This window comes from Orycteropus afer, unplaced genomic scaffold (genome assembly GCF_000298275.1).
Source record: "Orycteropus afer afer isolate SDZICR_OR568_19922 unplaced genomic scaffold, OryAfe1.0 scaffold00141, whole genome shotgun sequence".
Classification (NCBI taxonomy): Eukaryota; Metazoa; Chordata; class Mammalia; order Tubulidentata; family Orycteropodidae; genus Orycteropus; species Orycteropus afer.
Genome location: NW_006921728.1, coordinates 7114621 through 7128516, shown reverse-complemented (window position 1 = coordinate 7128516; position 13896 = coordinate 7114621). Strand labels below are relative to the sequence as shown.

The window sequence follows — 13896 nt, the reverse complement described above, 5'->3', positions numbered from 1 at the left end:
CCCCATCTTCCTTCTGAGGAGTGGCTGGTAGATTTGAACCCCCAGCCTTCTGGTTAGCAGTCAAGTGCCTTAGCCACTATGCTACCAGAGTAGGCTGAGTGAAATTGTTGTTAGGTGCTATTGAGTCTGTTCCAAGTCATTGAGCCCCTATGTGCAACAGAAAGAAACACTGGTCCTGCACCACGTTCACAATCATTGCCGTGCTTCAGCCCATCCTCATAGCCATGGTGTCAGTCCATCTCGTTGAAGGTCCTCCCCTTTTTTGGTGGTCCTCTGTTTTGCCACACATGATATCCTTTTCCAGGTATTGGTCCCTTCAGACAACATGACCAAAGTTTGAGAAACAAAGTTTAGCCATTCTCAATTCTAAGGAACATTCTGGCTGTACTTTCTCCAAGACAGATTTGTTCATTTTTCTAGCAATCCAATATTCTTCGTCAGCACAATTCAAATGCATAAATTTTTCTACAGTCTTTCTTATTCACTGTCCAGCTCTGACATGCATTTGTGGCTATTGAAAATACCATGGCTTGGGTCAGGCATATCTTAGTCTTCAAATTGACATCTTTCCTTCTCAACACTTTAAAGAGGTGTTTTGCAACAGATTTGCTCAATGCAATCACAAAAGGGGAAATAATATATGAAATCACTACTGTAACAAGAAGGAAGGAATAGGTTCATAAAGAGAAATAAACATTTTTTGAAAGTTATCAGGGGTGAGAGGGGAAGGTAGACTTTTATTAACTTGTGTGAAGGGAAAGACTATAAACAATAAAGGAGAGGTCATAACAAAATAATCAAAGTGATATAAGACACTGAGAGGAGCACCAGAGTTAAAATCAATAAAGGTAAAGAATATTACATAATCAATCTTGCAGTAATAGTAATATCAATAATCTATAAGTAGATACATAAATAGACACACAAGCTAAACAGGAGGGGGAGGGCAAATGGGACAACACCCATGAATAAATATACATATATACATATTTGAAAGAGGATATTTCTACATATGTATTTACATATGCTGCAAATATATTCAAGAATGTAGTAGAATACATAGGGAACAAAGTTATGAAAACTTCTTAGCCATAAACAAAGATCTTGAGGGAACAGTTACTGGGCCTGGGGTCTCAGCACCATAGTCTCAGGGGACACAAAGGTCAACTGACATATCACAGCAGAAAAAGACAATGTTCTACTTCCTGCTTTGGTAAGTAGTGACTGGGGTCTTAAAAGCTTGCAAGTGGCTATATAAGGTGCAACTACTGGTCTCTCCCCAAGTAGTGACTGGGGTCTTAAAAGTTTGCAAGTGGCTATATAAGGTGCAACTATTGGTCTCTCCCCATCCGGAGCAAAGACTAGTGAAGAAAATCAAAGATGCAAGAGAATAATTTATCCAATGGACTAAGAGACCATGTAAATCCCAACCTCCATAACCCTGAGACCAGAAGAAACTAGATGTTGCTCTGCTACTACTGCTGATCACTTTGAAAGAGGTCATATTAGGAAGTCTTGGAGAGTAAAAGAAAAATGTGGAACAAAATTCAAAATAATAAAAAAGACCTGACTTACTAGTCTGATAGAGACTGGTATAACTTTTAAGACTATGGCTCTTAGACACTCTTCAGGCTTGAAACTAAACTTACTCCCTTGGCTCAACTTTGAGCCAAATGACAGGCAAGCCAATAATGTGAAAAATAACACCAAGGAGGTATGTACTCCTTAGAATAATCAACAATTTGAGATAAAAAGGTCAGCATTTGCCCAGGGATAAAGCTCAGAAAGGAGCTCTGGTGGTGCAGTGGTTAAAGCATTCAGCTGCTAACCAAAAGATCAATGGTTCAAATCTACCAGATGCTCTTCAGGAGAAAGAGGAGGCTGTCCCTGTAAAGATTTACAGCCTCGGAAATCCTATTTACTCTGTCATATAGGGTTGCTAGAGTTGGAATTAACTCAATGGCAGTGGGTTTGGGTTTTGAAAGCTCAGAAGGCAGGAAGGGATAGGAAAGAAGAACAAATAAAACACAGGCAAGAAGGGAGAAGACTGTCATATTCTGGGGACTGCAATCAATGTCATAAAACAAAGTGCATATGAATTGTTGAATGGGAAACCAATTTGCTTTGCAAACTTCCAAATCATAACAAAAAGTTAAAAAGAAAAAAAAAAGGAAGAGAAGAGAACCAAAAAATATTTAATTAAATAATGGACCAAAATTTCCCAAATGCCATGAAAAGAGAAATCTCAAACAGTGTTTTGAGGATGTATATTAATTTAACTTTAATGGAAAGTCACTTGGTATTGTTAATCAAGAATTTGGAAAGGATTCATATATTCTTGAGTTAGTAATTCAGTCTAAGGACTCTATATCAAGGAAATAAGTAGCGGTAAAGTAAAAAAAATTTATTGACATGAATGTTTTTCAAAGCACAATTTATAACAGAAAAACAAATGTTATCCAATAACATGTTAGATAAATCTTGGTGCACAGTTGCAATACAATAAATATTTGTTGAATTAATTAATAATCATGTTTTCACAAAGTATTTAATAGCATCAGAAAATATGATAGACTGAAAAAGCAAAAAATCAAATTCTATATATAATAATCCCAATTATTCAATAGGGAATACAGTATTATATAATAAAAGGAAAAAAGGGCTTAAAGCGTTGTATCTGAGTGGTAGGATTGGATTCAGAATGATTTTTATTTTCTCTTCACTCTTATTTTTTATATGTTATTTCTTCTTATACTTCATGTTTTCTAAAATTTTAGACCAAGAATATATTAATCATATGATAAGAAAACTAAATTTACCAATATAGAGCTATAAATACATTCTAAGCATATCCTTAATATCCATGTCCTTTATATTCTTGCCCTCATTAGCCCCTCAGGATTACCTTGGTCCAGAGTCACTCCCATTCATATCCAGAGTGAGTTTTTGAGGTTTAGTAACCTTTTCATCAACTGTCATTTCTCCCAATTTGAGCATAGCTTGACTTTTTAACCTGGAAAAGTAAATTTAGAGAATTTCTAATCCTGTAGAACCTAAGAACCCAAACGGTAACCCTTGGATGACAATGCTCTTCCTGCTAGATTATCAACAGTTATTTTCAAATTAAAACTCAAACTAGTTAAATGGAACTTCCTAAATACATATAACCACAAACTGGTTTCACATGAATTTAAATTCTCTTTATTTGTGAGTAGGAGCTTTGTTGGTGCCGTGATTAAGAGCTCAGCTGCTAACTCAAATGTTGGTAGTTAGAACCCATGAGGTGCTCCATGGAACAAAATGTGGCAGTCTTCTTTTGTAAAGATTTACAGCCTTGGAATTCATATGGGGCAGTTCTACTCTGTCCTAAAGGGTTGCTATGAGTCAGAATCAACTCAATAGCAATGGGCTTTTGCTTTATTTATGGGGAGCAGGAAAAGACTGGGTACTTGAATATCATTTAAATACTCAATATTATAGATGCTTCAGGAGCACTAAGTCATTTTTTAGAAATGTAAAGCTTCCATTGCCAAGCAAGTATATTCTGATCAGCAGAGGCCACATGAGAATTCTAGTAGCTCTTAAGTATCACCCTAAGATCTTGCCCAACATATACAAGGGAGGCATCCACATCTCATATTGACAATTCAAAGAGCAGAAGGGTGCCTAACATATTTTCTCTGGATCATAGATAAACTCCCCCAAAAGAAGAAGAAGGTATTCTATTCAACAGTATTAATTTAGCCCTATGTTCACATATAGAGAGGAGAGAAGGCAGTTGAAAATATTAGTATGACATGAAGTCTACCAGCAGTCTGGGTGTCATTTAATCACTGGACAACAATTCAAACTTATGCACCAATCACTAATGCCAAAGATGAAGAAACTGAGGATTTCTGCAGTCTGAAACTGAACAAATATGCAATCAAGATGCGTTGATAATTACTGGTGATTGGAATGTGAAAGACAGAAACAAAGATTGCATGATAGAATTTTGCAAGACTAATGACATTGAGTGCAAACACCATTTTCAACAACATAAATGGTGATTATACTTGTGGTCCTCAAAGGACAGAATTTATGGGACCCAAATCAACTACATATGTGGAAAGAGATGATGGAGAAGCTCGATACCATCAGTCAGAATAAGGCAAGGGTCCGTCTGTGGAACAAACCATGAATTGCTCAAATGCAAGTTCAAACTGAAGCTGAAGAAAATTAAAACAAGTCCACAAGAGGTAAGGTATGACCTTGAGTTTATACCACCTGATCATCTCAAGAATAAATTTGATGCATTTAACACTAATGACCGAAGATGACAAGTTGTGGGATGACATCAAGAACATCAAACAAGAACAAAAAAAAAAGGTCCTTAAAAAGACAAGGAAGAAAGAGAAGAGAAAATGGGTGTGAGAAGAGACTCTAACTTGCTCTTGAACATAAAGTAGTTACAGTAAATGGAAGAAATGATGATGTAAAGGAGCTGAACAAATTTCAAAGGGCAGCTCAAGAAGACAAAGTAAAATTTTATAATGAAATGTGCAAAGATCTGGAGATAGAAAACCAAAACAAGAAACACATTCAACATTTCTCAAGCTGAAAGAACTGAGAAAAAAATTCAAGCCTCGAGTTGCAATACTGAAAGATTCTGTGGATAAAATACTGAATGATGCAGGAAGCATTAGAAGAAAATGGAAGGAATACAGTCATTCTATCAGAAAGAACTGATCGACATTCAAACATTTCATGAGATAGCATATGATCAACAACCAACAGTATTTAAGGAAGAAGTCTAAGTTGCACTGAACATATTGGCAAAAATCAAGGCTTCTGGAATTGATAGAATACCAATTGAGCAGTTTCAATAAATGCATGTAAGAATGGAAGTGCTCATGCATGTATGCCAAGAAATTTGGAAGACAAAAGCAGACTGTCTCATCTTTCTCCTGCAGAACAGATGGTGGATTTGAACTGGCAACCTTTTGGTTAGCAGGTAATGCTTTAAGCACTGTGCCACCAGGGCTTTCTTGGAAGAAATCCGTATTTGTTACTATTACAAAGAAAGGTGGAAATTATCTAAAAATATCATTAATATCACTTGTAGATAAAATTTTGCTAAAGATAATTAAAAAACAATTGTAGCAGTATGATAAGGAACTGCCAGAATTTCAAACCAGATTCAGAACATGATATAGAACAAGGAATATTATTGCTGATGTCAGGTGAATCTTGGTTGAAAGCAGAGAATACCAGAAAGATGTTTACCTGTGTTTAACACAAAGGTATTTGTGTGGATCATAAAAAAATTATGGACAATTTTGTGAAGAATGGGAACTCTAAAACGCTTAATTATTCTAATGAGGAACCTGTATATAGACCAGAGGCACTTGTTCAAACAGAAAAGTGGAATACTCTGTGGTTTAAAATCACACAGTATGCACCGTGTTGTTATCTTTTCACTATACTCATTCAATCTGTATGTTGTTGTTGTTATGTGCCGTCGAGTCGGACGCGACTCATAGCGACCCCTCCTTGGGTTTCCGAGGCAGTATCACTACGGAAGTAGATTGCCCCATCTTCCTTCCGAGGAGTTGCTGGTAGATTTGAACCGCCAGCCCCCTGGTTAGCAGTCAATTGCCTTTAGCCACTATGCTACCAGAGCTATGCTGAGCAAATAATCTGAGAAGCTGGACCACATGAAGAAGGGTTGGAGGAAGACTCACTAACAACCTGTGATATGCAGATGACACAACCTTGCTAGCTGAAAGTGAAGAGGATTAGAAGCACTTACTGATGAAGATCAAAGACTATAGCCTTCAGTATGGATTATACCTCAACATAAAGAAAATAATATCCTCACAACAGCATCATGCTAAAAAAAAGAAAACAATGACGTTGTCAAGGGTTTCATTTTACTTGGATCTATAATGAACACTCATGGGGGCAGCAGTCAGGAAATCAAACAAGATACTTGTGGTATAGTAAATTACTTTGTGTGGCTTTTCTACCCATAAGTCTTTGTAAACTCCAAGGTGAGATTTGCTATGAGCAACTGAGGAGCTCCTGATTGCTGAAGGTGTCCACCTGGAGTATTTCTGTTGGGAGTGGCACAAAACAATGTTCTGGGAGGTGCCCACTCTCTCAGGTGCTTAGAGTTCTGATGCTATAGTTGGCTAGTTTGACCACCCTGCCAGGCTAAAAAGGAGGCCTTCTGGAGGCAGAACTCGCTCTGACTGCTGGTGGAGGAAGACGTGTTGCTGAAAGAGACATGCGCCCCCGAAAGAGACACGTGCTGCTGGGAAAGAGATGTGAGAGACACGCATTGCTGAGTGAAACACTGAAGGACCAGCACTGCTGGGAAAGAGACTGTGAGAGACTGTTGGCTGAGGGACATTGGGCTGGGAGAGAGACTGAGTGTTCTTCCTGAATTTGAGTTGTAGCCTGGTGCTTCCCTAATAAACTCCGTAATCTGTGAGTTCTGTGTGGCCACTGCAGTGAATTATCGAACCCAGGAGAGAGGTGGTGGGTGCTCTGGGAGGAACAGTTGGAGAAAGGACTGGAGGGAGGCAACATGTCTGGCCTGGCAGTAATAGGCCTTGGGTTACTGCTGGTAACCCTGTCTTCCCTTTGTGGGATTAGAGGAGGTCAGAACATGTGGCCTCCTCGCAGTTTTTGCAATACTATATTGGCAATCTGCTTCAAAAGATCTCATTAAAGTATCAAAAAGCAAAGATGTCTCTTTTAGGATTAAGGTACACCTGACTCCATGATATTTTCAATTGCCTCACATGCATGTGAAAGCTGGACAATGAATAAGGAAGATGGAAGAAGAATAGATTCATTTGAATTATGATGTTGGCAAAGAATATTGAATATAGCATGGTCTGCCAGAAGATCTAGTTGACTCAATGGCAGTGGCTTTGGCCAGAAGAAGGAACACATGTGTCTTGGCAGAAGTACAGCCAGAATGCTCCTTAGAAACAAGGATGGCAAAACTTATCTCATGTACTTGGGACATGTTATCAGGAGGTACCAGTCCCTGGAGAAGGACATTATGCTTGGTAGATAGTCAGAAAAAAAGGAAGATACTCAATAAGATGGATTAGCACAGTGGCTGCAATAATGTGCTCAAACATAGCAACGATAGCATGGATGACGCATGATTGGGCAGTGTTTCATTCTGTTGTACACACAGGGTCACTATGAGCTGGAACTGACTTCACCGTACCTAACAGTAACTAAATACATGATGCTTACTACCCATTCCTTCAGTATTTTAGATATATTCTACCGTTATCTGCTAACGTTTGTTCTGTAGTTAATCTTTTAACTATGAAACCAAACTATGAAGAGGTAAAAACGTTTTTAACACATTATGGTTATTTTTATCATTGTCAAAAGGCTTTCTTACAACTGCAACTCACTATGCACAGTGCCACACAAAGAGAAGTAATGGAGATTCATTACCCCGTAGAAACTTACAGTTTAATACTAATACTTGGTCATGATACACAAGTAGGTAGGTAACTGCAGATGCAAAATGTTAAAATTAGGCAATTATGAGAACAAAGTGAAACGACGGTAGCAACAGTAGCAGCCACAGAGGCCTCTGCAGCAGTAGTAATAGCAACAGTGATGATGTTAGTAATGACAGTGGCTACCATTTAGTGAGTGTACTTTACATATATTATCACATTGATCCTCATGATCACCCTATGAAGTAGTTACTGTTTCTATACCCATTTACAGATAAGGTAGAGCACCTAACATAAGGTAGAGGTGACACACTTTTAAGTGGTGAAGCCATAGCTAGGTATAGACTATATATATTTTAAGAATAAGAGACAAAAATATTTATATTTAACCTAGGTTTTTATTTACTACATATATATTACTTTGCTCCAAAAAAGATTTAAGGTGGGCCTTGGCACTATCATGAAGAATAATCTAGATAAATCCTCCGTAATCAATCTAGAAAGGGCTCACAGAGAAAACATCTTTTTGAAAGCTCTTATTAATTATAATGTAATATCAAGGTGGAAAAATTAATCATTAATCATAATTAAAGTAAACCTTAATATTATTCCAAATTTATTCCAAAATGATAGGCTCATCCAAAAATGCTGAACTACTGACAATAATTCTGTGCTACTCATTCAGGATTCAATTACAGCTGGCCTTCCCAATATTTCTCTTGAACCTCCTGGGCACCATAAACAATGTCTTGTACATAGAAGATATTAATAAATCCATTCATTTAATTGAAGTGGGTGATTTAAATTACAAATTCAGCAAAGATATAAAGAAGCTCAAATTTTATAAAAATCAGAGACTGAGATTATATACAATAAATTCCTGAGAGATAGAATCAAGTCTTGCTCATTTTGATACCTCTCTCATACAGTTTTGCACAGAGCAGGGTAATTAATGTTTGCTGAAAAAAGGAGAATTGAACTGAGTTATAGACCACTACACATTAGACAATAAAGTGATAATTTTATGCATATTTAATAACTTTATTATAGAGTTAAGTGAGAGATTGATGTATGTTGGAATAATCATAAAAATCTAGAAATATTAAGTAGTAGGATTTGATATCTCCTGTAATTAATAGGGGAGCTCTGGTAGCATAGTGGCTAAGGCACTTGACTGCTATAAATGGAAAAGTAGAACAAAGATATTTAAATCAGAGGAATAGGTATGGCTAGAGGAAAAAACTATGAATAGTGTATTGGGAAGATTTTAAGGAAATAAACTTGCCCTCAGAAAAAGTCGTTTCTGAGGAAAAGTGGAGCAAAAGGGTAGAGAAGTGATCATAGATTATGTAAAGCTTTGAATTCAGGAGGATTAACTTGAGACAGATATTCTTGGTATATGACACTAATGTGCAGAGGATTGAATTTCAGATAACTCGTGATTGATAAAATTACACAAATCTAAAATCTAGGCCATACAGTAGGACAGTTTCAACCTGAAAATAGTAACTGTGATACTGATTAATCAAATAGATAGATCTAGGCTCCAAATCTTGGGTTGTACCAACTTACTGTGGTTAACACAGTAGAAGTAAGAAAAGAAAATGAGAAGTGAAAGCCGTTCAATTAAAAATCTTGAGCCTTGTATATTTGGGCATCTCTTATAGATTTGTTTCCCCTCCTTGATTGGGGAGAATTTTGTTTTATGACTAGTACTATATAAGGCTGGACTGAAATGTAAAAATTAGGATGGCCAGTACTCAAAGTCACAACGACACTCTTCTTTAAAAGATGACTAAGGCACCAGAAATCAGCCTGACCAGTATCTAAAGGTGGTCACTGTCACAAATGGATACTGTCTGATGGTTTGTGTGTATTTAGTCCACAAGAAGACTGAAAATGCCCCAAAGTAAAAACGTTGGGACTCCTAAACCAGAAATCAGCAGAGTCCTTTTATGTGATCTATCCAACAGATTACATTAAAGTCAAATGATAACCACTATGTCAGGATGGGAACTCTGCTCCTAAGTAAGAAACACAATGTGCTTTAAAATTAGTATAAAGGGATATGGGTCGAAGAAAGAGCTCAAATTATTTCAAGTGAGTAGTTTTCCAGCAGATGGTATGCATTTTAGGAGTTTAAAAAATGTTATAAATTTCAAGGATAATGCTATACCACCATATCCATATTGTAGATGGCTCCAGTAATTTACCTTGTGAAATTATGTGCAATCCAAAAAGTTTAATTTTGTAATACAAAATAATAAAAATTAATTCACCTAAGTTATCAGATGAGTTAAACTGGGGAAAAAATAAACTACTCAACCCACTGAACTTTTACACATGTATTTGGTCTTTATTACTTACACTAAAATCTTTATGGATTTTCACTTTCAGGACAAGATGAAATAAATGCACTTCTCTCCAGCGACCCCTCCTTGGGTTTCTGAGGCGGTAAACGCTGGGTATTACACATAAAACAGATGCAAGAAGACTCTGAAACCTAGAGGGAGAAGGCAGACTCGGATCAGAGGAGTGGCACAGTGGCGAATTTTCTGAGGCTTGTTTTTGCCTTGTATGTGTCAGATTGTATGCTGGAAACCTAGAAATACCAACAGGCACCGAGAAAAAATGGTCTTCTCTCTCTAGTCAAAGAATCAGGAAAGGGGCAGCCTAGCAAAATAGGAAACACTTAAATATTAACTGTCTTATTTTAGCCAAATATCACAGAAAAAAAAAAAAACTGTGGCTTTACTCCCACAACCTCTACCAGCAATGGCCAAGTGGAAGCCTGGATTTCTATTCTTCACTAGCAATAACAAGGTACCAGGGCACCTCTAAACCTGCTGGGGAGGTATCAGAGAAGACCTGCTAAAAAAGATGAGAATAAGATCCAATGTTTCATGTCATAAAACCCAAAATGTCCAGGATACAACTGAAAATTGTTCATCATTTCCCAAATTAGTAAAATTTCAACTTCAATGAGAAAAGATAACTGCAGATGACCAATATGAAGATGGGAGCTCTGGTAGCATAGTGCCTAAGGCACTTGACTGCTAACCAGAAGGCTGGCAGTTCAAACCCACCAGCTACTCCTCAGAAGGAAAGTTGGGCAACCCACTTCCGTAGCGATACTGCCTCGGAAACCCAAGGAGGGGTCGCTATGAGTCAGGTACGACTCCACGGCACATAACAACAACAACAACATCAAGATAATACAAATGTTGGAATTATCTGAAAACAATTTCAAAGAAGCCATCATAAAGAAGCTTCAATCAAGGTGAATTTGCTCTGCAAACTTTCACCCAAATTACAATAAAAAAAAAATGCTTCAATAAGCATTTACGAATTTATGAACACACTTGATATAAATGAAAAACGTCTCAGCAAATAAACAGAAGACAAAAGGAAGAATCAAATGGAAATTTTAATTTGGGAAAACATTCACCTGAGATAACTGAAAAAATATAATGACCAAAATAAATAAACTAAGTGGATTATCTCAGCAACAAAGTGATGAGGACAAAGGAAAGAATTAGTGACGCTGAGAATATAACAAGAGAAATGACAAAATCTGAACAACAGAAAGAGTAGACTGGGGGAAAAGAAACAGAAAACGAACTCAGGGAACGTAACAAAAGATTATCTTCTACTCTCATATACACTCGTATCTTCAAAGTCCCAAAAGGAGGGGAGAAAAGAGCATGCCACTGAAAAAGTATCCAAAGAAATTATAGCTGAAAATTTCCCAAATCTGGCAAAAGACATAAAACTATAGCTTCCAGCTGAGCAAACTTTAAACAGGTTCAGTCTAAAGAAATCCAGACCAGGTATATCATAGTCAAAGTGCTGAACACCAAAGACAGACAAAAAACATCTAGAAAGGAGCAAAAGAAAAAGGAGAGCTTATGTAACAGTGAAAAACCACTTCAAAGACAGTAGATTTCTCATCAGAAAATATATAAGCCATGGAACTGGCACAAGAGTTTTTAAGTTCTGAAAAAAAAGAACTGTCAATCCAGAAATTCTCATCCAGCCACAGTATCCTCTCAGATGAATAAAAACTAAGAGAATGTATTGCCAGCACACCTACCCTAAAAGAGGGGCTAAAAAATTCTCATGCAATAACAAAAAAATGATAAAAGAAGGAATCATGGAACATCAGGAAAGAAAAAGGAATAGAAAGAATAAAAATATGGATAAATACAATAGACTTCAGTTTTCTATTTTCTAAATTATTCAAAATTTGATGGTTAAAGCAAAATTTTATTTTCTTTTGTGGTTCTCAAAGTATGTAGTTGTTGTTAAGTGCCTGTCGAGTCAGTGCCGACTCACAGCGACCCGATGAGAAACAGAATGAAACCCTGCCCGGTCCTGCAGCCACCTCACAATCCTTGCTCTATGAGCCCATCGTGGCAGCCGCTGTGTCAATCCTTCTCGTTGAGGGCCTTTCCCTTTTTTTGCTGACCCTGCACTTTACCAAGCACAATACTCTTCTCCAGGGAATGGGCCCTTCTGACAACATGACTGAAGTATACAGAGGAAATATTCATTTAAGGTGATCATATTACAAATGGGGGAGGATAACCCATTGCTGTTAAGGTAATTCCAATTCACAGCTCATCCTATAGGACAAAGTAAAACTTCCCCCAGAGGGTTCCAAGGGTGTAATCTTTATGGAAGATGTCTGCCACATCTTTCTCCCACGGAGTGGCTGGTGGGTTTGAACTAGTGACCTTTTGGTTGAGTACTTAACCACTGTTCTACCACTGTATCTTAAAAAACAAAACAAAACAAACAAACAAACAAAAAGCCCAGTAGCTGCTGAGTAGACTCTATCTAACTCACAGTGCCCTCACGTGCGGCAGATGAGAACTAGGCTCCATGGGGTTTTCAATGGTAGAGTTTTCAGAAGTAGACTGCCAGCGTTTTCTCTCAAAGTGCCTCTCAAATCAAAACCAAACTCACTACAACTGAGTCAATTCCAACTCACAGAGACCTCCATTGGTTTCCCAAGGCTGTAAATCTTTAAGGAAGCAGACTGCCTCGTCTGTCTTCCACAGAGTGGCTGTTAGCTCTGGCTGTACTCGAATCTCCAACCTTCCAGTTAGTGGCCTGGTGCTTAACAGTCTGCGCCACCCAGGGGGTCCCTAAATGGACCTTCTAAACTTCATATTATTTCTAAACTTCAATTAACCTGGTAAACCTGGTAGGTTATATGTGGATAATGTAATGCTATTACCTTGACACCAAAACCAGGGCAAATACTAGAGCAAACACTAAAGAATCTATTCAAAGAGATATACTCAAAAATTCTATAGATAAATCAATACGGAATTCCAAAAAATGTTCAAATAATCCACAGGAAGAAAATAAAGAAGTAAAAACCGGAGGGAACAAACATAAAACAAAAAGTAAAATGTCAGACTTAATCCCTAACTTCAAAATGACAATACAGGTAGGCTGAAAGCCAACAGGTGGAGAAATACATGCAGAGATCAATCAGAAGAGAACAGGAATGGCTTAGTTAACATCATCAAACAGTCTTCAGGAAAAAAAAAAATACTAGGTATAGAGAGGAACACTATACAATGACAAAATGGTCAATCCACTAAGAAGACATAGTAATTGTAAATGTGTGGGCACCAGAAATCATAGATATTGACATGTGAAATAAAACCTGATAGAACCAAAAGGCAAAACAGACATATCTACAATTGTAGATGGAGATATATTTATATCAACACCCAACTCTCAACAAGTGATAGAACAACTAGGCACAAAAATCAATAAGGATACAGCATACATCACCACCATGAACCAACATGATCTAACAGCATTTACAGAACAGTCTCCCAAACAATAGCAGAAAACTCCTTCATTTCAAGCACATGTGGAACTTATATCAACATAGGTCATATCCTGGGCCCTAAAAATAAACTTAACAAATTGGAAAGAACTGAAATCATGCAGAATGTGTTATAATTGTAATCAAACTAGAAATTAACAACAGAAAGGGAATGGGAACATCTCAAAAAGCTGAGAAATTAAACAACACTTCTAAATAACCCCTGGGTCAAAGAAGAAATCTCACAGGGACATAAAATAGGTGTTGAACTGAATGAACAGCATATCAAAATTTGTGGGACACAGCAAAACAGTGCTCAGAGAGAAACTGATAGCACTAAATGCTTCCATTAGAAAAGAGGAAAAGTCTCAAACCAAGAATGAAAGCTTCTACCTGAAGAAATTAGAGGAAAAAAAAGAGCAAGGAAATTCAAAGCAAGCAAAGGAAAGAAATAATAAAGAGTGGGAATCAATGAAATTGAAAAAAAATTAAGCAAAAAGCTGGTTCTTTGAAAACACAATGAAAATAAACCTTTAGCAAGACAGACCACACACACACACACACACACACACA

The 13896-nt window shown here is 37.2% G+C and overlaps 1 protein-coding gene across 1 annotated transcript in view; it reads right to left on the bottom strand.

Moving 5' to 3' along the window:
- KIAA1328 (KIAA1328 ortholog) overlaps positions 1–13896 on the bottom strand; it is a 500809-nt gene that overhangs the window by 171381 nt on the left and 315532 nt on the right. The window contains exon 8 of the mRNA XM_042781630.1: positions 2906–3013. Coding sequence (XP_042637564.1) covers positions 2906–3013 — 108 coding nt within the window. The remainder of the gene's footprint in view (positions 1–2905; positions 3014–13896) is intronic.